Source organism: Myxocyprinus asiaticus, chromosome 17 (genome assembly GCF_019703515.2).
Source record: "Myxocyprinus asiaticus isolate MX2 ecotype Aquarium Trade chromosome 17, UBuf_Myxa_2, whole genome shotgun sequence".
NCBI lineage: Eukaryota > Metazoa > Chordata > Actinopteri > Cypriniformes > Catostomidae > Myxocyprinus > Myxocyprinus asiaticus.
In genome coordinates this window covers 45,263,584-45,291,118 of record NC_059360.1, presented here as the reverse complement: position 1 = coordinate 45,291,118, position 27,535 = coordinate 45,263,584, and the positions used below count along the sequence as shown (strand labels likewise).

Here is a 27,535-nt window from a genome sequence, read left to right as displayed (position 1 = left end):
ACAGGTGTGGGAAATTAACCTTTAATTGCCATTTAAACCTGTGTGTGTCACCTTGTGTGTCTGTAACAAGGCCAAACATTCAAGGGTATGTAAACTTTTGATCAGGGCCATTTGGGTGATTTGTGTTATCATTATGATTTAAAAAGGAAGCCAAATAAATATGTGATAAATGGCTTCATATGATCACTGTCCTTAAATAAAAGACAGTTTTTTTGGGGTTTTTTTTTTTGCATGATCAGTCATATTTTCAAAATCAATGCCAAAATGTCACAATTTCTGCCAGGATATGCAAACTTTTGAGCACAACTGTATATATATATATACACACACACATATATATATGGAGATGCCATGACACTTATTTTTTAAATGATAAGAAATGTTGCAGAAGGGAGAGACCATCTACTTCTGTAAAAATGACTTTCACAGCAAAGCAACTCTTTGGAGTCTAGTAAGATCATGGCCACTATTCTCAGTCACTTTGACTGTGTCAGCACTCTCAAGTTTGTCTTCAAAAGTATTCATACAGTATTTACAACATTTGGCAGCAATGTGGAGAAAAACAAAACATAACAGAAAAGCCTTAAAGGGACAGTTCACCCAAAGGTATTACAATTCTATCATCATTTACTCACCCTCATGTTTGACTTTCTTCCATGAAACATGAGGGTGACTAAATGATGACAGGATTTTCACTTTGGATTGAACTATCCCTTTAGTATGCCTGATAAGAAAATGGCATCAAAAGATAAAGCTCCTAAATAAACAGAAATAGCAGCAATAAATAAGACTTTAAAAGAAACATCAGGATATATGCTTTCAGAAATATTGTATCTTTAGTTTATATAAACATGTGAGCATACACATATTCTTGCATACATGTATGTTCACAAACACACACAAGTCGAGGTTAGCATATATTCATGGGTCGCAAAGCAAAGGCAAAATATAACTCCCCACCTTGAAGACAGATCAGGGGGTGCTGACCAATAGTATGAAGTTGCATTGAACATTATGTGGTCACATCCACTGCAGCAACAAACACAGACTGAGACCACTATATTCAACTCTGTGTGAGGGATGAGAAACTCATGCATTAGTCCATAGAACAGACTTCTTAGAAAATACATGGACATGAGTATAGGAGAAATCCATTTGTTATTTACTCCAGATGACAACAGTCACACTCAGTTGAGGAGGAAGTAACCTGGTTTGTTATGCAGTCTCAGGTTGCGAGTCCCTTAAAGCCGGCAGACACTGTGGCTTTAAGATTTCCTCGTCCAGGAGCTGTAGCATCATGTGAAACAGGTAGGCAGAAACTGTTTTGCATATGAAGAACCAGTACTATCGGCACATTCCACTGGTGTCCCACCCCTAAGAGCTCATTGGATGGCGGACAGGTTTCTTACATGTCAACCAACAACAAGGCACATAATGTAAGTCATGCCTCACACTTCCACATTTTCACTTGCGTTCCTCATGATATAAATAACAAAAGCTCGTTTAGAGCAAAAATAATTTCCACTGTTTCAGATCTGTTTGTATATAACCAACAAATATTCAGCAGTTATAAACTGTATATACCCGAATGAATCTCACAAAACCAATAGGATCATGTATGGGTCTTATTTCATCACATAATGGAGAAAAAAATATATATCTAGAAATTACATTTGACTTTAAAGGAAATGGAGCCTTTTTTTTTTCACATTTCTCCCCTAAATTCATTACCACAATGGAAAAAAATATGAAAAAGATATGTTATTTAAATTGTGAAGTATTTACTGTATACATCATGATGGTATTTATTGAACTGTTTTATTTACTGTATGCTGATAAAAAAAAAAAAAAATACATTGTATCATAGTATAACTGTATTGAGGATCATCACTGAAAATAATGAGAAATACAAAAACGTTAAAGTTAAACATGCAGAAGCATTACGGTAATGAGCTTTCTTTTTGTTTTTTTGTAAAAACAAAGTGTATTATTGTCATGAAAATAATGATATAACAGTCCTAAGAATGCTTAATTTTCTTTCTGCAAAATATATATTATTCTTTTATTTTTTTTGATCATATTACGGTCTAGTAATTTTTTGTATTACATTAATGAGAACTTGCAGTGAAATGTGCTTAATGTTATAATGCAAAAAAATGTTTTATATATATATATATATATATATATAATGTGTGTATGTATGCATGTATGTATGTATGAAAGGTCCTCAAATAGACTTATCTTTGTGCAAAACATAATTTATTATTTTTTAAATGTATTGGTCATATTACGGTCTGGTCATATCTTCATATTATGGTAATTAGAACTTGCACGGAAATGTGCTTAGTTGTCATGAAAATAATGTCAATGCAAAAAAATTAAATAAATGTATGTTCTCAAAATTAGGTTTCATTCTCTTAATGCAATTTATTATTATTATTATTATTATTATTATTATTATGTGGTGAAATATGTTTTTGTGAGATTCACACATTCTTACCTGACATCTTTTATATATATTTTTTTATTTTATTCCTATTTTTCTCCAGTGTTAACACAGGGTATAGAGTACATTGAACTCAGAGTTTCTAAAAGCTCTTTTAAGACCTGGTCAGTGTAAACCAACTTGTCCTTTAAACATAAGGACAATTAAAATGATGCATGATCAGACCAGCTTCACTGCCCCCCGGCCTGTCTGCAATTTCTATGGCAAAATAATTATGTGGTAAATATAGCAACTTCCAGCCCTTTAGATGTGAAATGAAATAGTACACCTTATGTAAGACAATCCGGCCTTTTCTATAGCTAACATGATTTATGGGTGAATCTCATGAAATCTCATGTCAAGGTCATATTTTACCCAATTTTTTTTTTTTTTTTTTTTTTTTTGCTTAAGGAAGCCTATTTTTCTGACCAATAATTTTTTTTTTTACATTGTGACGTTACTTTAATCACAATTAAGAACATTTCTGCCCTAAATTCTAATTAATGTAATGCAAAACAAAAATGCTATTATTTAATTTGTAAAGTATTTACAGATCACGGTTTAACACTTTCTCTGAAGCCAATATTTATAATGCATTGTAGAGGCATAATAAATTCATTTCTCATAATACACCTTTTAATATGTTATAATTTCCCATAAATAATTGTTACTGCAATTATAATACAATACATAACCTATTCATAGTTATACCTTAAAGAGTACAATGCATTTTAACACAATCAACATCCAATTTTATCAGCAGAAGTTAATGAAGTTAATCATATAAATGTAACATAATGCATAGTTTAAACTGGCTTTATGACGTGATCATATGCCATTATAAGTGGTCTTTGCTTGCTTTAAGTTACAAAAGCAATGTCTTCTAATACAAACCCATACCATAAACTTATAACATACAATACATTACAAATCAAACTTAATGGAAGTTATATAAAAATAAGTCTTCAAATAAGATGCACATACATTAAGGTTTATTGAATAGATTCCACTATAGAATCAATTTCATTTTTTTTTATTCTTGGATGTGTTTTGCATTGAAGGTGTTCCTTTGTATTTTACAAGCTTGACTTGTAATGTCTTATTACCACTTAAAAATATCTCATCGATGTTTATAAAACATTGCTTTTGTCACTTTACTTAAAGAATACATAATATATAAAACACAAAAATATAAACTTATGCAGATAAAAATGGATGTTGATTGTGTTTTCATGCATTTTACTCTAAGGTGTAATTATGAATAGTTAGGTATATTAATGGACTATAATTGTGGTTTAATTATTTGTGAGAAGTTATAACATATCAAAAGGTGTATTATGAGGCATTATAAAGGCATTATTAATGCATTATAAATATGGGCTTAAAGAGAGTTTTACCGATCATGGTAGTATTTGTTTACTAATGGTAGTCTGCCTTTTATTTATGCTGATTTAGACTAACATTGTAATCCCAGTAAAAATGTAACTGCATTGCTGTAATGGGAATCACCATTGAGAACAATGAGGATTGAAAAAAAAAAAAAAAAAAAAACTACCTCAAAATGCTTGTGGTTTTGGTTATGTGGATTGTGGTTAACTGTCAATAATAATAATAATAATAATAATAATAATAATAATAATAATCACAATGCAAAAAATTGGCTTCATTTTTACTATTTTGATTTTGGGGTCAAACTTGACCTGGACTTGTTTTTGTGAGATTCCCCCAGATGTCTAAAACAAGAAAAACCTTGATGCTAATTTCATAAATTAAATCACTGGACATGCAATCTACTCTTGCCCAAGTGACCGATTATCAGAAGCATTATGCTTGGCAACGCTGCAGACTTCAGGGGTCCATTTGTCAACTGTACATCCCTCTGATCCATTTCCTTCAGTTTCCTTTCCCACAAGGCTTTGTTTTGTAGTTTATTTGCTGATAGAATGGCAGTGAAATGACAGCATGGCTGATGAGGGTACAACACTTCAATGTTGGGTCTCCTCTCCCAGGACAAGATACACAGCTTCATTTGAAGGAGAGGAAACTCAACCGCCACTGAGAAGGGAAGGAGACTGTCTCCTCTGGCTTTCCGTAGCACCTCGGCTTGAGGTAACAGAGAGTGGCGTTGTGCTGGGCGAGAGAGGCAGTCATGGTACATCAGAGAGCGAAAGATACAGGAAGAGAAAGAAGAAATGGAGGAGTGATGATGGATCTGCTGTCTTCACATGAAGGTCTGCTGACTGCTTGCATGAACCTCAGAGCTGGTACCATTTCTTGTCTTTGTATTTCAACATCATCTGGTGAGAAAAAAAGAGAGTTTACCTACTAAGAAACAAACATGGAACAAATTAACCAACGCAACATCTAGCGTACGGCTGCATCTCAAAACTTTGTAAGCTGCCTACTAAGTATGATTGGAAATGTGGCACCTCACGTTTCATTTCAAATTCAATTCAGGGACTTACAATCCTATTCCAATCCTATTATTGTTTTCTTTAAGCTTTTTCAGCCTTATTCATGCCGTCTAAGTAGGCAGCTCACTACATTTTGAAACACAGCCTTTGTATCACACTATACAGCAGCTGCGGCAAATTGTCAGATATGATCTTACATCATGTGCATGTTTCGAGAACGAGTCTGCGCTGGACATCATGGCTGCTGTTCTCTCCTCCAGATCACCAAGTTTCTGTCCTCTCTCATCCAGAGCTATCCTAGCCCGCGCCAACTCTCCCACCACACCTGACGCAGCCCCCTTCATGCCCTCCATACCACCTGGTCCAGGGATGTGCTGTGCCAGGCTACGTGAAGGCTTACCAGCCACCATCTCTCCAACTACAGGCACGAATACCAAGAACAAGCGTGAACTTAAAGGAATAGTTCACCCAAAAATGAAAATTCTCTCATCATTTACTCATCCTCATACCATCCCAGAAGTGTTTGACTTTCTTCTGCTGAACACAAATTAAGATTTTTAGAAGAATATCTAATCTCTCCATACAATGCAAGTTAACAGGGTCTAATACTTTTAAGCTCCAAAAAGCACATAAAGGCAGCATAAAAATAATCCATAAAACTCCATTGGTTAAATCCATGCAATCCAGATCAATATTTAAGACCTTTTTTTTTTTTTTATTATAAATTCTCCTCCCTGCCCAGTAGGTGGCGATATGCACAAAGATTGCAAATCGCCAAAAACAAAAGAAGAACTCTAAGGAAAGAAGAGTGCTTAAAGGGCTGTTTAAAAGGGGAGATTTATAGTAAAAATTGACTTGAATATTGATCTGTTTCTCACCCACACCTATCATATCGCTTCAGAAGACATGGATTTAACCACACATGGAGTCGTGTGGATTTCTTTTATGCTGCCTTTATGTGCTTTTTGGAGCTTGAAAGTTTTAGACCCTGTTAACTTACATTGCATGGACCTACAGAGCTGATATTCTTCTAAAAATCTTTGTTTGTGTTCAGCAGAAGAAAGAAAGTCAATCACATCTTAAAGGGTCATGAAATGGAGAATCACATTTTTTTTTAAATATTTAGACATACAAGAGGTAACTGTACTATAAAAACATAATCAGAACTCAAAACTTCCTCCCCAGTCTAAAAAGAGCATTTATAGTTGCCACCCTGCTGAAACGTCTCATTTTGAAATCTCTCTGTTTGTGACGTCACAAAACATTGCTCAATTGTATTTACACATCCCACAAAATGCGTCATCGCACCCTTGGCCCCGCCCACTGGCGCACAGTTTCAGAAAACAAGCCTTGTGTGGCTAACTATTCCTAACATAACACCAAAGGGCACCCATATTGACTATTTTGAATAATTTTGCATATAAACATGAACTGCACAGGATCTTTGACCGCTGCCATGGATCTTGCCGCTTTTAACCTTCTGGGGTCTGAGGGTGTTTTGGGCCCTGGAGAAGTTTTGACATGCCTTGACATTTGTGCTTTTTTCAGTTGCTTAAAAACATATTAATGTCTAAAGTCTAATCTACAGATAACACTGTATTCAGCACAAACTGGGCTACAATAATATGTGAACAACATGTATGTACATGTTTGTATTCTTGAGAAAATAACGTTTATGCATGGTTTTTGGAAAAACTTTGAGAACTGGATCTTGTAGCCTAGAGTTTTTGCTACAAAATGATGTGAAAACCATCCTGATCACTCATTCATTCAAAACAATATAGTCATTTAACTTTTGTAAGACACTTTTAGTGTTAGAAAGGCCATATGCGAGGAGGCCAGGATGATCATGAATATTGATGTGATTTACACCTAAGGAGACAAAGACCCCTCCCCTGAGAGAGAATAAATGTGAGGAGACTTAATGATTGAATGTATTTTTTGTAGCTTATTCACAAAATCAAGTTTAAGTTAAAAGAAGTAATCTGACTATACATTTTCTTTACATTAAGACTTTACTTAAAAACTTTAGACCTACACTACCATTTAAAAGTGTTTAGATCTGTAAGATTTTTTAATGTTTTTAAAAGAAGTCTCTTCTGCTCACCAAGGCTGCATTTATTTTATCCAAAATACAGCAAAAACAGTGATATTGTGAAATATTTTTACAGTTTAAAATAACTGTTTCTATTTGAATATATTGTAAAATGCAATTTATTCCTGTGATCAAAGCTGAATTTTCAGCATCATTACTGCAGTCTTCAGTGTCACATGATCCTTCAGAAATCATTCTAATATGCTGATTTTCTAATATGGGCATATTTACAGCACATATTACACATTTACACCCGAACAGATATTTGCAAGCACAAGCTTCGTTGATGATAATGAGGCAGCATAAACACTAGTTAAATTATAATCTAAACATTCATATTATTTTTTATATCATATTACATATCATATTTATATCATACGGCATACAATTTAAATACCTGCTTTAGCCGAAACAACATTTAAATGTAACTAAAACTTGCCTATTAGGACATACTCTGAATCCTGTCTGGCAAGTCTGGAAATAGTCCAACTAGTAAAATATGTCCATGTTTATATAAAATAGCATGTCAGCTAATGTAAGTAAAGTCTGTTATTGAAGGATGGGGCAGTTAAACACTTGGACCCGAACAAAAACGTAGTAAACCGTTTCATTCATGAATATTTCAAATGTCATGACTGTTTGATAGTTTATGGTGCTGAGTGATAACAGCTGTGCTTGAGATGAACAGTTTAATATATTCAGATGCAATGTGTTGGATGTGCGTTATGTGTAAACCCTGAAATGTAGTTTAATAATGTTCTGGTGCGTGTTCATTGTCTTCTGACTGAGTTTGCTAATTTTGAGGGCTGCATGATGTTAGCCAACCAGAACAGTGCAGGTTACATTGAAGTTTTAAGGAGGTGCTTAGGCCAAAACCGAGTGTTTCAGACAGAAGGCCAAAAACAGGGTGGGAAATGATCATATATTACTAAATTGTTTTGGTGCAAAAATACTTTTATAACATTATCATTGGACCTCGGGGAAGATTAAAAAAAATATTAAAAAAATAGCACTTCATGACCCCTTTAATAAAAATTAATGTGTGAGTGAAAGATTGATGCTTACATAGATCCTCTCTGTCCAAGGACTGTGCTCCACCTCCAAATAAGCCCTTGAAAAACCCTCTGTTTGGAGCCTCTGGGGTCTCCACTGGGGTAAACAGCTCTCCAAGCATCTCCTGGACAAATCAACACCTCAGAATAAATGTATATAATGATATGAAGAGTGATGAAACAAAACAAGACAACTTTGCATAACCTAAAATAGGTTTTTAGACTGGGTTTTTTACTTTTTATTGCATTTGATGACTGTACATCTGTTCCAATTTGTGGACAAACAGTAATAATTCAGAATTAGCAGGTGTATCCAAACTTTTACTGGTGCTGCTTTATAACATCCTGCACAAATAAATAAACATGAGGCAGTCTGACCTGCAGGTTGTCACAGGTTTCTTGGCTGTAAGTGAGTCTTTGGATCTCAGTGGGAGATGTGAGGTACAGGGCCTGACCCTGGTTGGAGAAACAGAAGGTTCTGGCTATCCTCATGTCTGTCAGCGGAAGGTAGTTGATATCCAGCAGTGGCCGCAGACTGGGCAAACTGAAACAGAGGGTTAACACACTTAGGAAAAAAACCCTAAAACTATATTTCAAAGTCCTGCATTATTTTACCTCACAATACTGAATCAATGTTCTGATGGCAAGAATGTATTTTCTTTAGTTACATTTTTCAAATTGATATATTTTTGGAAAAAAGAGATTGTGCAGCACTCAGAGCAACATGTAAGAAGACAACACATGCAGCATTCGGTCATCGAAAACTTTTATTCAACTAAAATGTAAACACAGGACCAGCTGAGAGTATTCTATACTCTTTTTCTTACATTCTAAAAAAAATATCTATAAGTTGTTTCATCTGTAAAGATGCCAGTACCGAGTTGGGGGAAATTCTTTTTAAGTATGAGCTCCCTTTCAATTTACAAATTAGAATTTAAACATCCTACAGTATGTTGGATTAAATTAAAATTAGAATGACAATAAGAATTTACTGAATTGCAATTCCAAGAAATGTAAGAAAAGGAATGGCATTCTGGAAATGGAAGTGTCAGGGCCATTAAATGAATCCACGTTGATTATTATTAGAGCTGTCAATAAACTGGTGCCCACATATAGATAAGTCAATATAAATAATTCATAATAATTCAAAGAATTTTCAAAATAAAATGTAAATAATATTTTCATATATACAGTGGCAAGAAAAAGTATGTGAACCCTTTGGAATTAGCTGGTTTTCTGCATTAATTGGTCATAAAATGTGATCTCATCTTCATAGAGATTAGACAAAGCACAATGTGCTTAAGATAACAACACTCAAACAATTACAATATTTTTAAATGTTTTTATGGATCAAATTCCATTAAACATGCACAGTGCTTTGGAAAAAGGAAGTTAACCCTTGGATTTAATAACTGGTCAATCTTCCTTTGGCAGCAATAATCTCAACCAAGCGTTTCCAGAAGTGGCAGATTAGACCTGCACAAAGTTCAGAAGGAATTTCGGACCATTCTTCCATACAGAACTGCTTCAGCTCAGCAATATTCGTAGGATGTCTGCTGTGAATGGCTCTCTTGATGCCATTCCACAGCATCTCTATTGGGTTAAGGTCTGGGCTCTGACTGGGCCATTTTAAAAGGTGGACGTTGTGGAGTGTCAAGGGTTTAGGCACGCAGCAATGTTTTTGTTGGAAAGCAGCGGCTTCCTTTGTGGTCACCTGTCATGGACACCATGCCTGTTTAATGTTTTCCGTATAGTAGACTCATGAACAGAGATGTTAACCAGTTCCAATGATTCCTTTAAGTCTTTAGCTATTACTCTAGGGTTATTTTTTTACCTCATTGAGCATTCTGCGGTTTTCCCTTTGAGTCATCTTGGCTGGATGGCCACTTCTAGGGAGAGTAGCCACAGTACTAAATCATATCCATTTATAGACAGTTTGTCTAACTGTGGACAGATAAATATTTAAGCTCTTAGAGATAACTTTGTAACACTTTCCAGCTTTACACAAAGCAACAATTCTTGATCGTAGGTCTTCTGAGATCTCTTTTTTTGTGAGGCATGTTCCACGTCAACAGATGCTTCTTGTGAATAGCAATCTCAAAATGTTTGAGTGCTTCTTACAGGTCAAAGTAGCTCTAACTCGTTTCATTAACTGGATGCCAGGTTTGCCAACTCCTGACTATAATTAGCTTTTGCTGACATCTTTTGCCTAGGGGTTCACTTACTTTTTCCACAGCACGGTGGATGTTTAATAGGATGTGTTCAATAAAGACATGAAAGATTATAATTGTTTGTGTGTTGTTAGCTTAAAGGTGCAACACCAATTTTTTTTTGCCAATGTGTGAACGGCTTGTAACGCAACTTAAAAAATTAGCCCTTCCTGGACTTCCTAGGTTGCCTATTAAAGCCTGTAGACAGATTTTCATGCGTAGGGAGCAGGTTGCTTTTGCCGGGAAAATCCAAAGGATGTAATGTTTATGCGCGCTCCCGAGAGTCTTGCCTCAGACAGTAATAGCTTCTCTTCCGCTATTCAACAGCGACAACAAACTGCAATACTAGGTAACGTTATCTTAGAGATGGAATCCAGCAAACATCCGGCTCCTACACAAACTCACAAAAAAAAAAAAAAAAACATTTATCTACTGAATCCCGTCTGGCTAAGCGGAAACGTGATCGTGGTCGAGCGAAAACTAGAGTGAACATCGGCAGGGCATTTGATTCCTGGAGGGACTTTCGTTCGATTCTGGGGATCAAAACCGACCCTGAATTGGCATTCTTCTTATTGGACAGGTAAGCTTACATAACTGCAAAGCGTGTGAAATATAGTGCCATAAGGATTGATCTCTGTAATTTTAGCTAACTTGATCTTGCCTGCTAACGCTGACGAATTGCAAGCTACCTTGCTTCGTAACTTTCAAATAATTTCAATGATCTTCTCTTTATACTAAAAGTCAGGTTAATGTCAATGTTAATCTGTAATCATTCAGCAAGGTAAACTACAATAACACATGAAATGAATGCTAGACAATGTTCAAGATAATGCAAAAAGCTCCATTCATTAGTGTAACGTAACTTGGTTATACAGAAAATATACACATTCTATGATTATAAAACAATAGCGCATCAATATATCCAAATGACAGTTGTGATGGAATCACATCAATACTGAATTGTGTCAACATATTTATAATGTACAGTCTATTTTATAAACAGCTACTGTCATCATCCACCAAATTTAGCAAACAGCTATTGATAAAGCTGGCTAGCTAGCTAACGCCAACATAGGCTATCGTGTAAATGCTGTCAATGTATCATGCAAAGAAAAGTGATTACTTCAAACTACAGTCTCGCATAGTCAGACCTATATCCACATTTTGTTTTAGCCCTGTTCCAGCACTGGAGAGTCAAATATAATATACAGTCTCAAAGTTTGTAGTAAAACAATCATAACTGTGTAATTTTAATTATGCTACCTCATCTGTCAGCATGATGTCGGTGAATCACGTTCAGTTTCTGTTTTGTTCCCTATGGAGTGCTCGCGATCACAAGCTACAGGCTGTAGTTCACTTAACGGCCACAGGTGTCATTAATAACAAGGGTTTCTGAATCTTACATACTGCACCTTTAAGCACATTGTGCTTTGTCTATACTCTATGAAGAGGAGATCACATTTTATGACCAATTAATGCAGAAAACCAGCTAATACTAAAGGGTTTACATACTTTTTCTTGACACTGTTCTCACAGGACGTGTTCTTTTGTTTCGTCTGTGCCGTTTTTAATTGTCGGTTTATGTACATATGCATCAGACGAACACTTTAAGCATTTTACTGAATGAATGAAAGTTACATTCATATAGCGCTTTTCTGACACTACACTCAAAGCACTTTAAACAGTGAACAGGGGACTCTCCTCAACCACCACTAGTATGCAGCATCCACCTGGATGATGCGACGGCAGCCATAGTGCGCCAGTACGCTCACCACACACCAGCTAGTGGTGGAGAGGAGAGAGTGGAGTTATAGAACCAATTAGTGGATGGGGATTATTAGGAGGCCATGACTGAGAAGGGCCAATGGGGGGAATTTGGCCAGGACACCGGGGTTACATCCCTACTCTTTTCGAGAAGTGTCCTGGGATTTTTAATGACCACAGAGAGTCAGGACCTCGGTTTAACATCTCATCCGAAGGACGGTGCCTTTTTATAGTATCGTGTCCCCATCACTATACTTGGGCATTAAGACCGACACAGACCACAGGGTGAGCACCCCCTGCTGGCCTCCCTAATACCTCCTCCAGCAGCAACCTTAGTTTTCCCCAGGAGGTCTCCCATCCAGGTACTGTCCAGGCTCAACCCTGCTTAGCTTCAGTGGGCAACCGGTCTTGAGCTACAGGTTGATATAGCTGCTGAATTTCAGCATCATAAATGATACATTTTTAGGACACGGAGTCAGGTCAAAAGTATTTAAAACTTTGAAAATCGCAAAATCCCTGCATTCGGTTGTGCTTCTTCTAGCTGAGTGGCCGGCTCTCATTCTGTGACTGCGCTGCTTGTGAGGTTTGTCGAGGCACTCTGCCACCTGCTAACGCTGCTCATAAAAAAAAAAAATGTTTACTTCAAGCTTGAATTGCTTCAATGGTAGGAAAATATCTACTTTTATTATAGAATTTATGTACAGGTCAGCAGGCATGATTAATTGTGTTTATTGCTTTAAACATATTAGGAATATGATCATGTTTATGAATATTTCATACTCAAAAATGAAAATTCCACTTATTGCAATTAAATTATTATTTTTTACATTTAATTTTAATTCTACTTTCTTAAATTCAAATTTTAACTGCTATTATGCATCCTGTTATATATCCATTGATTCAAATGGAAATTTAAAAAACATTCTCAGTTAAATTCTGATTGGCACATACAGTATTCATGCCTTACAAATCCTCCTTACAGCTACACTGCAAGGGTTTTTATGTAATGCTAAAGGAGCTGAAACCAAGTTACGCTATTCCCTCGTTTCATTTTTTTTTTTTTTTTACTTTACTGACTTCTCCTCTACATAACTTCAGTGGCACTACAATGAAGCAGGAAGTTTAGCACTTCTTGTGCAAACTACTGAGGTCCAATGAAGATGAATGAGAAACAAGTCAGTAAAAGATCACATAAAAGCGTAAAGAATCAAACATAACATTATCGTATTGTATATATATATCAAGAATATATATATATATATATATATATACACACACACACACACACACACACACACACACACACACACATTTTACCTGAGGGTCATGATGTGACCGTTGGCACAGAAGCAGGCGATGCAGACCCCTGCGTTCATCATCACCACATCAGCTCTGAGTACAAAAGACGTTTCTGTGATGTTGTGCTCATAGATGCAGTTTTGGGAGGGCAGGGTCACCACTTTGGCCTGTTTCTCAGAGCAGACCACAGCGTACTGACATTCTGGGTTCTCCTGTGAAGATTGAGGGGAGGTTGGTCGGCGTTTTCGTGTCTGTTCTCTCTCTTCCTCTGGGGCGTTGGGCTCGTACCAGGACTCATAAATGTGGGGCAGAAGAGTGCCGCTGGCGTCCAGCTGGGCCATGCGCAGGATAGCTCCCTTCAAACGCACTACACATCCTGTGATGGCACGAAGTGTCAAACCATGAGCTTGTTTTTTTTTTTTACAGTGGCAATAAAAAGTATGTGAAACCTTTGGAATTAGATGGTTTTCTTAATTAATTGGTCATAAAATGTGATCTCATCTTCATCAAAGTCACAAGTATAGACAAACATCGTGCTTAAGCTAACAACACACAAACAATTATAATCTTTCATGTCTTCATTAAACACATCCCATTAAACATTTACAATGCTGTGGAAAAAGTAAGTGAACCCCTAGGCTAAAGACGTCAACAAAAGCCAATTAGAGTCAGGAGTTGGAAAACCTGGCATACAATTAACGAAAGGAGATCAGAGGTGTGGGTTAGAGCTACTTTGACTTATAAAAAGCACTCAAACATTTTGAGTTTGCTATTCACAATAAGCATCTGCTGATGTGAACCATGCCTCACAAAAAAGAGATTTAAGAGGACCTACGATCAAGAATTTTTGCTTTGTATAAAGCTGGAAAGTGTTACAAAGTTATCTCTAAGAGCTTAGAAATTTATCTGTCCACAGTTAGACAAACTGTCTATAAATGGAGATGATTTATAGTACTGTAGCTACTCTCCCTAGAAGTGGCCGTCCAGCCAAGATGACTCAAAGGGAACACCGCAGAAGTTGAGTGATGCAGCAGGACAATGACCCTAAACATCGAAGTAGATCCACTACAGAATGGCTTAAAAAAGAAAAAAAAGAAAAAAAATCCACCTTTTGGAGTGGCCCAGTCTGAGCCTAGAACTTAACCCAATAGAGATGCTGTGGAATGACCACATGAGAGCCGTTTACACCAGACATCCTAAGAATATGACTAAGCTGAAGCAGTTCTGTAAGGACGAATGATCCAAAACTCCTTCTGAATGTCTAATCCATAGCTACCGGAAATTCTTGGTTGAAGTTACTGCTGCCAAAGGAGGATCGACCAGTTATTAAATCCAAGGGTTCACTTAAATTTTCTACAGCACTGTGAATTTTTAATTGGATGTGTTCAATAAAGACATGAAAGATTATAATTGTTTGTTTGTTGTTAGCTTAAGCACATTGTTGTTTGTGACTTTGATGAAGATGAGATCACATTTTATGAACAATAAATGCATAAAATCAGCTAATCCCAAACTTTTCCTTGCCACTGTAGATGATTCATAAGTTCCATGGTTTATATAAGGAATAGTTCAACCAAACATTGTCATCATTTACTCACCTCCATGTTGTTCTGATCACTTATTATTTATATTATTCACATGATACAAATATTACTGTAATTATTTATAATTGCTGAAGCTTTGATTGGCATTCCTAATGGATGGAATTGTTATTAAATGTCAAGGAATAAAAAAAAATAAAAAAAGTTAAGAAACAGTCTTACCACATAAAGAGACGCCCACAGGCTGTTGCATCCTCTGTTCGGGTGTGGAGGGCACAGTGAGGGCGATGGCCAGCATGCTGCCCATAGAGGTGCCAAACCACAGGCTGGGCACTGCCACCATCTCACTCTTCTTGGACAGAGAGTCACAAAAGAAGGAAGAGGAAATTACCTCACGAGACTCCCTGTCGATGCTGGTCACACTGGAGCTGCGCGAGCGGCTGAACGAGTTGTCCCTGGCGTCTGAGAATACGTTAGCCCATCAGGGACAAAAAGAGAAAAACAAATGGGGACAAATTATTATGACTTATCAAAAAAATAAAAAATAATAATAATAATAATAATAATAATAATAATTTCTGAACCACATCAGGATACCTGCAAGGCCAAAATGATTAAGAAAGCATTCTTAAGAAATGTTTTAAATCGCAATATGAGATGTACAGAAAATTCAAACTGTAAATTCCATTCTAAAGGAGAATTCATGAAATGTGTCAAACATTCAGCTACTGCATTAAAACAAATCAGGGCACAAAACACTATTCAAGTTAAAACATTTCTTTTAGTATCAGAAATCCCCATAAACTCATAAAACATTTCCCCCATAAAACATTTACATTTATTATGAAAAAAGATTTGCCATCACCACACAAATGCAGAATATTTTTTAGACTGTTTTTTGTCACTCTTGAAAAACCAGATGCACTGAGATCAATTAAATAAATTCAAATTCTAAAGCAGTATAAGGTAAATCAAGAAAACTGTCAAGAACATGTCCTGGTTAAATTTCTCACCAAAAATCAAAAGAAAAAAAATGCAAAAATAAAACTTTCCATATAGGAAGGGAAGCAAATTTACAGAACCTATTTTTAGGATTTTTTTTTAATTTTTTTTAATTTTGCATTGTAACGTGATTTTCACGAAATTTAAGCATGCCATTGTATCCCTACTTGAAACATAGGGATAAACTGGCACGCTTAAATTTCATGAAAATCACGTTACAATGTACATATATATACAGTGCATCTGGAAATATTCACAGCGCTTCACGTTTTCCACATTTTGTTATGTTACAGCCTTATTCCAAAATTGATTAAATTCATTATTTTCCTCAAAATTCTACAAACAATACCCCATAATGACAACGTGAAAGAAGTTTGTTTGAAATCTTTGCAAATTTATTAAAAATAAAAAACGAAGAAAAAAAAAAAAAAAACACATGTACAGAAGTATTCACAGCCTTTGCTCAATACTTTGTTGAAGCACCTTTGGCACCAATTACAGCCTCAAGTCTTTTTGAGTATGATGCTACAAGCTTGGCACACCTATTTTTGGGCAGTTTCTCCCATTCTTCTTTGCATGACCTCTCAAGCTCCATCAGGTTGGATGGGAAGCATCGGTGCACAGCCATTTTCAGATCTCTCCAGAGATGTTCAATCGGGTTCAGGTCTGGGCTCTGGCTGGGCCACTCCAGGACATTCACAGAGTTGTCCCGGAGCCACTCCTTTGTTATCTTGGCTGTGTGCTTAGGGTCGCTGTCCTGTTGGAAGATGAACCTTCGCCCCAGTCTGAGGTCCAGAGCGCTCTGGAGTAGGTTTTCATCAAGGATGTCTCTGTACATTGCTGCATTCATCTTTCCCTCGATCCTGACTAGTCTCCCAGTTCCTGCCACTGAAAAACATCCCCACAGCATGATGCTGCCACCACCATGCTTCACTGTAGGGATGGTATTGGCCAGGTGATGAGCGGTGCCTGGTTTCCTCCAGACATGACGCTTGCCATTCAGGCCAAAGAGTTCAATCTTTGTTTCTCATGGTCTGAGAGTCCTTCAGGTGCCTTTTGGCAAACTCCAGGCGGGCTGTCATGTCCCTTTTACTGAGGAATGGCTTCCGTCTGGCCACTCTACCATACAGGCCTGATTGGTGGAGTGCTGCAGAGATGGTTGTTCTTCTGGAAGGTTCTCCTCTCTCCACAGAGAAATGCTGGAGCTCTGTCAGAGTGACCATCGGGTTCTTGGTCACCTCCCTGACTAAGGCCCTTCTCCCCCAATCGCTCAGTTTGGCCAGGCGGCCAGCTCTAGGAAGAGTCCTGGTGGTTCCAAACTTCTTCCATTTAAGGGTTATGGAGGCCACTGTGCTCTTGGGAACCTTCAATGTAGCCAAAAAAATGTGTAGCCTTCCCCAGATCTGTGTCTCGATACAATCCTGTTTCGGAGGTCTACAGACAATTCCTTGGACTTCATGGCTTGGTTTGTGCTCTGACATGCACTGTTAACTGTGGGACCTTATATAGACAGGTGTGTGCCATTCCAAATCATGTCCAATCAACTGAATTTACCACAGGTGGACTCCAATCAAGTTGTAGAAACATCAAGGATGATCAGTGGAAACAGGATGCACCTGAGCTCAATTTTGAGTGTCGTGGCAAAGGCTGTGAATACTTGTACATGCGATTTTTTTTGTTTTTTATTTTTAATACATTTGCAAAGATTTCAAACAAACTTCTTTCACGTTGTCATTATGGGGTATTGTTTGTAGAATTTTGAGGAAAATAATGAATTTAATCAATTTTGGAATAAGGCTGTAACATAACAAAATGTGGAAAAAGTGAAGCGCTGTGAATACTTTCCGCATGCACTGTATGTATGTATGTCATATATATATATATATATATATATATATATATATATATATATATTATTATTTTTTTTTTTTAAATTGTGAATTGTTTAAACATCATGTTAGTATTTCTGGTGGTGATTTAATTTAAATATTTACAAAAATTACTATTATGCTGATCCAGACAGGTTGATTTTCATTTTTTCATTCCAGTAATGACAATAACCTATTTTAGTAATGAGAATTTGGGTTGTGGGGGTGTGGTTATTTGTCACTGGTCCTATATATATGGTATTTATATATATATATATATATATATATATATATATATAAATAAATAAATATGTCCTATACTGGTCCTATATATATATATATATGGTATTTATATATACGTTTGATTTTAGGGTGAAATATGACCCAGACATTTCTTTGTGCGCTCGTAAAATGTCTGCAATTTATTAGTAAACCACATAATGACAGCATACAAGGCAATGCACAAACAAGGAGAGACCAGGTTAAAAATAGATGTTAGTGAGTCTTTTTTGAAGATGATGTTCAACTGTAAAAGATGTTAAAAGGTATTAAAGACTGAATGTTTGTTGCTGATCATCACACACAAACAGTTAAAAAAATATATCAAATAAGATTTGACCGTACGATTTGGAGGATTACACACCAAATGTACACAGTATTATACGGTGAAAATCCATAATCTGCTTTGCTTTGGGAGAATGAATCTCTTTTTTTTTACTGTTGTGTAAAATATGTGTGTGTGTGTTTGTGTGTACTAAAACAAATAATATTGAACCTAAATCTGTAATCTGTGTAAAATAAGACTGTGAAAACAGGTGAGGGATTAAAGAAGACAAATATTCAGTATCCACAGCCAAACCAAAGTTAGAAGACATATTTCAAGTCGAGTAAACCCCACACCTCAGTCTCAAAGTTAGTACGAATCAGTCCAGGTCACTCACTGGGGTCAGAATCGCATTGTGCAATCTTACAGAAAGATGCTTCATGTTTCTTCTTCATTTCCTTCGTACAACTCTGTTGTTTCTTACCGGGGAGAGAGCAGTGATGGCTCAATTTCCTGTCTACACGCAAAACAGTCAGTTTGAATTATTACTAGCTAGCTAACATACATTGCACGTATTTAGGAGCGAAACATACTCTACGCATTTACGCGAGTGCAAATGCTTCTAGCTTTGCAAACACAAATCTGGTGCGGTGTTGCATTCCAAAATGTTTTAGACCAAATCCACCATATTTTCATTTAAAAACTCTGTTTTCAGTTTCCTAGCTTCATCGTTTTCCAAAGGGCTTGGTAATGGAGAGCATTTTTTTCAAACACACAATTTTCGGGGTAGTAAAACGCAGTACTAGTGTGAATGAGAGGCGTAAACGTAGCAAAATAAAAAAATATTTTTTTTCTTTTTCTCCCAATTTGGAATGCCCAATTCCCAATGTGCTTTTAAGTCCTCGTGGTCGTGTAGTGATTTGCCTCAGTCCGGGTGGCAGAGGACGAATCCCAGTTGCCTCCGTGTCTGAGATCGTCAACCCGTGCATCTTATCATGTGGCTTGTTGAGCGCGTTGTCACGGAGACATAGCATGTGTGGAGGCTTCACGCCATCCACCGCGGCAACCACGCTCAACTCACCACGCGCCCCACTGAGAACAAACCACATTATAGCGATCACGAGGAGGTTACCCCATGTGACTCTACCCTCCCTAGCAACCGGGCCAATTTGGTTGCTTAGGAGACCTGGCTGGAGTCACTCAGCATGCCCTGGGATTCGAACTAGTGAACTCCAGGTGTGGTAGCCAGCGTCTTTACCACTGAGCTACCCAGGCCCCCAATAAATGCTCTTTCAAACAAAAACCTATTATTATGTGTGGATGTAGCCTCAGACTGCTATTTATAATGCAATGCAAGTCCGCAGTACACTCATCAGTTCCACTAGGGGCGCTATAGTCTGCATTAGCATAAACTCTTCTTATACAGCCAGTTTTCTCTTTCAGGTCAGTTTACGGAGAATCTTGCTGAGCAAGTTAGTTAAAGTTGACATGTTTGTAGCTAGCTATATGTACTATAAAGTATCTGTTTTAATGGTACAGACAATTGAAGGTAACTTGCCCCCTTGAGCACTCAGGATTGTTAGCACTACAGTCACACAAGAGCACACATTAAGTATGAAAGAGACTGAAACATGCTTGCAATGCACTGACCAAGAATTTGCGTGACTGTTTGCATACTTGCATAAGAGTATGTTTCTGCCCTATATTGGCAGCTACCTACTAAGGAAACAATCAATGAATTAAGCGGATTAAGCAACAGCCTGTTAAATTGAGCTTGCATACTTCGAAGTGCTTGCATTTACATATTTGCATAGAGTATGTTTCAGGCCTTGGACAGTAATGGTGAGGCAGCTAACTAGTGTTTGAAATATGGTGAACAAACTGCAACTTCAAGAGCCCTTTTAAAATGATGGGTAGTGTTGCTTAAAATCGCCCAGTTTGCATCAGTGTGGAGGAGAATTATCACCTGCAAAAGACCTACTGCTACTCCAAGAAACTAAAAGTGAAAGAACAAACGCTTACCATCTTTCAGATCACCAATCATGCTAATTTTCCGGGATATCTTTGCTGGAAAAAAAGAGATAACAGTTCTGAACAAATAATCAATGCTAGTACTCTGGGAAATACGCTGTTACAAGAGATAGAAAAAGTTAAAGTATTAATCACTTGGTTTATGAGAGAAGTGAGCAGATTAAGAAGAAAATTATCAGCTGAAGAATGATGATGATATAGAATGAAGCCACAGAGCAGCCACGAGACCTTAAAAAGAGACGTGTTGATTCAGATCTAGTATGTTACAAAAGTAATTTGATCATGTTCGAAAAACTGCACTGAGATCAGTGGCAGTGAAACCAGCACCGATCAAGCATCACAGCACCAGGTGCCTCATTATGTCTCTGAGATAGTCCACATAAATCTGTGTGCGATCATATACCGTACTTCTAAATCAGAGATATGTTACAATGACATCATTTTCGATGCTCTTTCTATTTTTACCCTTGAACTGCATCATGGTAGAATACAGAAAGCCAGTAATGTTGTTCAGGTTAAACCAAAGAAATAAACCTACAGAACGGAAATTATGAGATTAAAAAAGTATGATAAGTCTTTGGTTTCAAACATGAAAGTTGATGGTATTTTCCTATCAGCCATATTTAAATGAATATTCTGTCATTTACTAATCCAGATGTCATTCCAAATCCTACAGAATGAGACTTTCTTCCAAGAAACACAAAATGAGCATGTTCGCGCCTTTTCTCATACAATGAAAGTGAATGAAGACGGACGCCGTTAAAAATGACAAGAAGCTCCACTGAAGAACCAGAAGTAAAATCTATATGATTTATGCACTATATTACAAGTCATCTGGACCTCTTAGCCTCTTAAACAGGGAGGGGCTAATCATGAAGAAACAAACAAATATCATGGTGTTATTCAACAACCACTTGCTTGATCTTCATAAATAGGTGTTGTTTTAAAGCTTAGACTCTTTTCTTTACAATGAATATCCCAGATCTGATCAGTTCTAAAATACTGCTTTTAAATATGCTGACAAATTAAAACTGTTCCATTTTCATAATCCGCGATCACAAGAATCATATTTAGAACCATTAAAAAGATCACATAGCCACATAGACATATCTTTGGAAAGGTCTTGATTAGTAGAACGAGCAAATTTGTTTTACTCAGAGACCAAAATGCAGTGAGTATTAGCATGTGAAATCCACATGTATAATAAACAGATAAACAATTTTCGTCATAGTTTGGTTTATTACTTCATGAAAAATATACATGATATAGAAAATGGCATATCACAACTTGCAGGAGACGATTCTAATCAAACAAGACAATACTTAACGTAATGTAATGTGTAGATCCTAAATATTCCAGAAAGAGTGTCATGACAAGCTATGGTGGCTAATCGCTAATGGCATCTCTATAGCGACGGATTATCTGTGATCGATTCACTGAAACACAATCCTTCGTCGATGTGTTAGATCATCGTCATTGGATGTCTAGAGAGTGTTAGAATCCATATTTGGATAGAGGCATGTCCCATGTGGGTGAGCAGAGCCAAAACGCACATACACTGTGGACGCTCAATGCACATTTTTTGAAGTGATGGAATAAGATGACATATTTGTATATACATTTAAGTACTTTTATATTTTTGAGATGTTTGCATTTATAGTTTTCAGTTATTCCATTTTAATGTTCAATAAACCACCTAAATACTTGCTTGGAGAGATTTTTGGACACTTAGAGTAAAGAAAGGCCACTAGCATTCCAAATGTTATTTTTTATACAAATTGTTATACAAATCCTTTGTAGTATCAACACAACATTTTTGCCAGGTACACCTGACATGTTGGGGAACAACACAAAAGTTTTTTTTTGCATCCTAAGATATATTATGTCAAAAAAAAAAACAAACAAAGAAATACATTTAAATTACTTTTGGCAACTACTATTTGGTGAGTTTTCTTAACAGTGTCTAAATATGAAAATCTCAGATTTGTTCAAAATCAGTTTTGTTTCATATTTCAAAGTTACACAAAAAAACACAACTTTCTTAAAGTAGGCAGGGTAAATTAAAAAGGGCTGCACACCAGACGCATCTGGCGGACGACATGGCGAATTCGTAAAATTCAAAACAATTATTTTCTACTAAGATACGCACACAGCGGCAATGCTCACACCATCTCTTAACCAGACACGACGCGATAAGATTCCAGTGACAAGCAATCTGTCGGTCCACACCAGGTGCGACGCGACACCGCAATATTAATACACTAAAATGAGGATAACTGACAATAAAATGTAGAAAACAGAGTAATTACAGACGGAACAGTCTGTTTATTGAACGCAACTCATTTTCTCAGCTCCGTAACGCTTTCTACAGCAAGCCCTGGGGGCATAAATACACAATCACATGCATACACAGGGCAAAGTTACGTTATGAATCACATCCTTATTCAGTCTGTTTATGTTCACGCTGTACTCATGTTATTTCACCGATCTCTTCGCTTCCCTGTCACATTGAGAAAGAAAGTCAGAATGAGCTGGTATGTCTCCCCTCTGCCATTTTGAACTGGTGTGTGTGTGTGTGACAGAGCTCCGACTAAAGAGAACTTAGAGAACGAGACCTCAAGCACAACATTCGGTATGTGTGTGAAACCCTCGGCCAAAAATCAAGTTGTTGTGAACCAGCTAGTGAGATGCCAGCTTTAATATACTGTAAAAAGAATCATTTTAGACCCATTTGTTGACAGCGCGACGTCGCAGAAATAGAAACCATTCCAAAAATAGAAAGCCCTATCGCTGTCGCTCGTCGTGTGTCACGGCTGGTTAGGACAAAAACTTAACACGGAAAAGATACCTTTTATCGCGTGTCGCAGCATCACGCCTGGTTAGAACACTGTGTCAGCGTCAAAATTCAGCAGCGCCACGGAGCGCAACTCGCATAGTTTTCCATTAAATTTGAACCAAATCATTATCAAAGGGCAAAGATTATTTACCCTAGCCATTGCTGGATGATATATTGTGTATATGTATCTTTCATATAACCTACACATGTATGTATTTCAGTTACAATTATGTCGTTTTGTAATTTGGCAGCTTGAATGAAACCTATTAAAGGCTACATACAGAAAAATTGCATAATAAACATTGCCATTTCTAATTGTTCAGTTTTTCCAGTTGCACACACTAACCTGCAAACTCATAAACATCACTTTGTTCGTTCTTAAAGAAGTACAAAAACTTTTGTAACTATGGACTGCCATCTGCTGCGCCGCATCAGTTCGTCCTGTGTGTGTGTGTGTGTGTGTGTGTGTGTGGTCTCCCAACGCTATTATGGCAGATTGTTAAACAGAGGCCAAATGAGTAAGTTAGAAAGCATGCAAATTAGGCTTCTAACTGTGGCTAATTTTAATATATCGATGCCTCAAAAATATATAGATAAAACAACGTGCTGATTAATAATCAATATATCACTATTTTATGACATCCCTATTCAAAGTGCCTTTTAAAAAATGAATTCATGCAATTAACCCAATTTAATTTTTCCTTAAAGTTAAGGGCATGCATTTTCGGATTGCCCTTTAAAAGGTAAATCTTTCAAAAATGCCTTCAGGGTGTAAGGGGTTAAATCGTATTCCCACATCTGTATAGTCAAACCTGCTGCATCACGATCAGTTAGGAGACTGTATGAACCAATAATGTTTGGCATAATTTCACCTTTATGTTCCATATTTAAGTATACATAAATGCACATGAGATCTGAGAGAAGGGCAACGACTTCAGCAAATAATGACTTAAATTTCAGTCTGTTTCTCACACAAAGTATTCTATGGCTTCAAAAGACTTGCAATACAGCAAAGTAGTCCTATGGACAACGTTTATGACGATTTTATTTATTTTTTTCATTTCCGGGTCTCCATTAGACGTTGACCGATATATCGGTTTTACAGATTAATCAGTACCGATAATTGCTTTTTGGAACTATTGGTAATCTGCAAAAACCTGTCGATAGTTGCCGATAGTTTTTTCATCATTTATTAATTACACAATAAGAGTCCCCAGCATGTTTAAGGCTTGTATATACTTAAAAGTCCCGCATTATGTACCAAATCTGAATTTTTTCTAGTTATTATAAGGATTTTGGTTGAACAAAAAACTGCATCTGGGATTTTATTCATTTTGAACTCTTTGTCTTTGCTCGCCATAATAAAGAAAGAATAAGAATATATTTTTTTTACATTTTATAAATCAATTTGAAAAACTAATCGGTTATCGGCCTTTCCCACCATATTAGTTATCAGTATCGGCAAAATCCACAATCAGTCGACCTCTAGTCTCCATTCACTTCTGTTGTAAGGAAAAGAGCAGCATCAACATTCTACTTAACATCTTTTGTGTTCCACGGAAGAAAGAATGGTCATGCGGGTGTAGAACAACATGGTGGTGAGTAAATTATGACAGAATCTTCATTTTCAGATGAATTATTCCTTTAAAAAGACAAAAGGGATTTATTCCTAAAAAAGACAACAGAAAATATATTACTGTCAAAGTGTGGCTATAAAATCAACCACCAAGCAAGGCACGAAGCTCAATTTCAGGGCTACTATGTCTTTAAGCAAACCCATTTAATTCAGAGTAATTGGTTTGGTTAGTTCACTTGGTTAGTAGAAGAGGAGCCCGATGCATTAGTGCAGAAACAGAGAGACCCAGACTGCCATAACATAAACATCATACAGTACCAAAGTCATTGACAACAGTCTTGGATATCCGCCTGCTTTTGGACTTCACTGGAAAATGCATTGAAAAGAACCAATCAAAGACAATAAAGACTTTCCTGGGAGAAAAACATTTTTAGCTTGTTTCTGAAAGGGGCATGTATTATTAAATGTACTGTACCCTTGTCAATAAAATTTTGTTTGCTGTCTTCATCAGAATTGCATGGTGAACCGGAGCCGACAGGGGCAACATTGTCTGCATAATAATGTGATATATTCAAAGAGTTGTTATGCAATTTTTGGCAACTATCTGCATATCAAAGTCAAATTCCTTATAAATGAAACCTCCTTGGTCAGCACACCTGACTTGGATTCTGACTACGCTTGCAGATTCTTTTTATTTTTTGCTGTGCTCAACACTTTTCAAATGTAATAGAACTTCACATCCAATGCACTGCCATTGCAGTATGTCAATATGTCTTAAAGGTGAAGTGTGTAATTTCTCCGTTATTGGCAACACAAAACAGAATACAGCGAAAAATTGACAAAAGGGGCTGTGGTTTGGAAATAGCTAATTATGTTGGCTTGACAAAGCCAACATCCCACTATTTTATAGAAGTTGTTTAGGGTTTTTCAAAATCCCTAAACCCAGATGCATCACCATATTTATTTACTCTACCCTTGGTAACCATGGTAACTTTTGTGTGTACTGCCTGCCACCTGAACCGCATCAATGTGCCCTATGTTTGATACCTGTACCGTGTCCTAGCCATGACGTGTCGTGGCGTTTCTTGTCCGGTGTGCCTTAACACTAACTCCTCCTAAAGCTTTCAAGCTACATCCACCAAACTCGGCACGGACTTTCACACTGTTCTGGAATAGTCTGCTATGTCTTTTCTAATTGATCAGGCTTACGATTTTCACACAGCAGATGATCAAAAGTTGGAAATTGCTACAATGTCCCACAGACTTACATTGACGGAATGTTCAAACGGGCCAACGGAATGCTTGTTAATTCAAACTCAATGTCAAAAATTTAAATGTAAACAAACCAGGCAGTCCCAGTACCAGTAAGTACCCTCATAGTGACGTCATATATCGGCAATTTTTCTTGTGACGTTATTTGCACGCGTGATTCAATAGTAACAACACCGAAATCAACAACACCGACGGAGGACGCCGGGATCAGAGTTACACATTTGTTACACAAGCTTTGGCTGCATCCGAAAACGTAGGCAGCTGCCTAATCAGTTACAAACGACAGTGTTTTTGGATGAATGGAACTCTAAAGGAAACTGGTCTCTGAACAGTTTAAAAAGCACCTTATTTCATCCTACCTCCTTATATAAGGCAGCATTTTCCCATTTTCGAACGCAGTCTGCGTCTTCAGGTTAGTTTAAACTGGGCACGTGAGCTGTGCTGCTTTAGCCGCAGTGAGAGGAGAGATGAGACGGTCAGACTACCACGCAGCACACACTGAACTCAGCGGAAACAGGTTAAAAGCACTATAAACCTATTTATCGACACAATCTTTTACAATAAAGGCTTTGATGACTCAACATAAATTACTGTACTGAAATACTCATTGTTTGATTTAAAAAATACATCTTGATGCAAGTTACCACGCAGTAATAGACTTGCAATGCTTCCCTCATGTAAACTAGATTTCATGATGGTTTAGTGTATAATAGAGAGATAAACATCTGATTATTTATATCGGTATAAAAATTTGATGTAGTAATCCAGAAATCACTTTATTTTCTGCATAGCTTCACAGTGCAAACAGTACAGGTGCGGTGAACACTCAAAGTGTGTCTTCCGATGAGGTCACAAACACATACACACATGTGAAACGGGTGATCCTCTTTGTATACTTTGTTGGTTTTATTTTATTTCTGTTAAGGTAACTGTAAAATCCTCCGAGTAGCAGGCTAGTGGCTAGTTGTTTACTAATGGTGGCTGTGGACACTCCTTTCTCAATGCTTTGTGTGTCATAGGTTTTTGACCAATAACAGGCTGCAGCACCTCCCACAGTCTCTTACAGTCCCTATACAGCCCCAAAGTACCTACTCCAGAGAAGGAGCTAAAAAGCCCCCGAAAATGGTTCCTGAAAACGGTCCCAAGGAACTATAGTTCCTTAGGTGCAAATGCAACGAAAAGTACTACTCCTGGGGAAAAGTACCTAAAATGGGCTTTAGTACCTGCAATGGGAAAGGGCCTAAACCCGCAGAAGGCCTTTAAGTTGTGCTGCTTCTCTCTCTCTCTCTCTCTCTCTCTCTCTCTCTCTCTGACTTTGTACAGTCTGCAGCTAGCTGACGTTTTGTAATTCATCAATTCTGTCATTCTTCTCACCCTCATGTTGTTCTAAACCTGTATTACTTACTTTCTTACGTGGAACACAACAGGAGATGTTAGGCAGAATGACAGAGTCACCATTCACTTTCATTGCATTTTTTTTTCCCCATACAATGAAAGTCATTGGTGACTGAGGCTGACATTCTGCTAACATCTCAGTCATAAAGGT

General features: G+C 37.1%; 1 protein-coding gene across 3 annotated transcripts in view; it reads right to left on the bottom strand.

Annotated features, from left to right (window-relative positions):
• Positions 1 to 812: 812 nt before the first annotated feature.
• Positions 813 to 27,535, bottom strand: part of LOC127454813 (syntaxin-binding protein 5-like) — a 75,572-nt gene continuing 48,849 nt past the window's right edge. Inside the window, exons 20-28 of one of the 3 annotated variants that reach the window (XM_051722250.1) lie at positions 25,193 to 25,267; positions 25,036 to 25,083; positions 20,297 to 20,341; positions 15,083 to 15,322; positions 13,338 to 13,695; positions 8,425 to 8,590; positions 8,060 to 8,171; positions 5,097 to 5,317; positions 813 to 4,782 (exon numbers count right to left, since the gene is read on the bottom strand). In XM_051722250.1, coding sequence (XP_051578210.1) covers positions 4,741 to 4,782; positions 5,097 to 5,317; positions 8,060 to 8,171; positions 8,425 to 8,590; positions 13,338 to 13,695; positions 15,083 to 15,322; positions 20,297 to 20,341; positions 25,036 to 25,083; positions 25,193 to 25,267 — 1,307 coding nt within the window. In that variant the 3' untranslated portion in view covers positions 813 to 4,740. The remainder of the gene's footprint in view (positions 4,783 to 5,096; positions 5,318 to 8,059; positions 8,172 to 8,424; positions 8,591 to 13,337; positions 13,696 to 15,082; positions 15,323 to 20,296; positions 20,342 to 25,035; positions 25,084 to 25,192; positions 25,268 to 27,535) is intronic. The other 2 variants (XM_051722251.1, XM_051722252.1) reach the window with 2 other exon arrangements.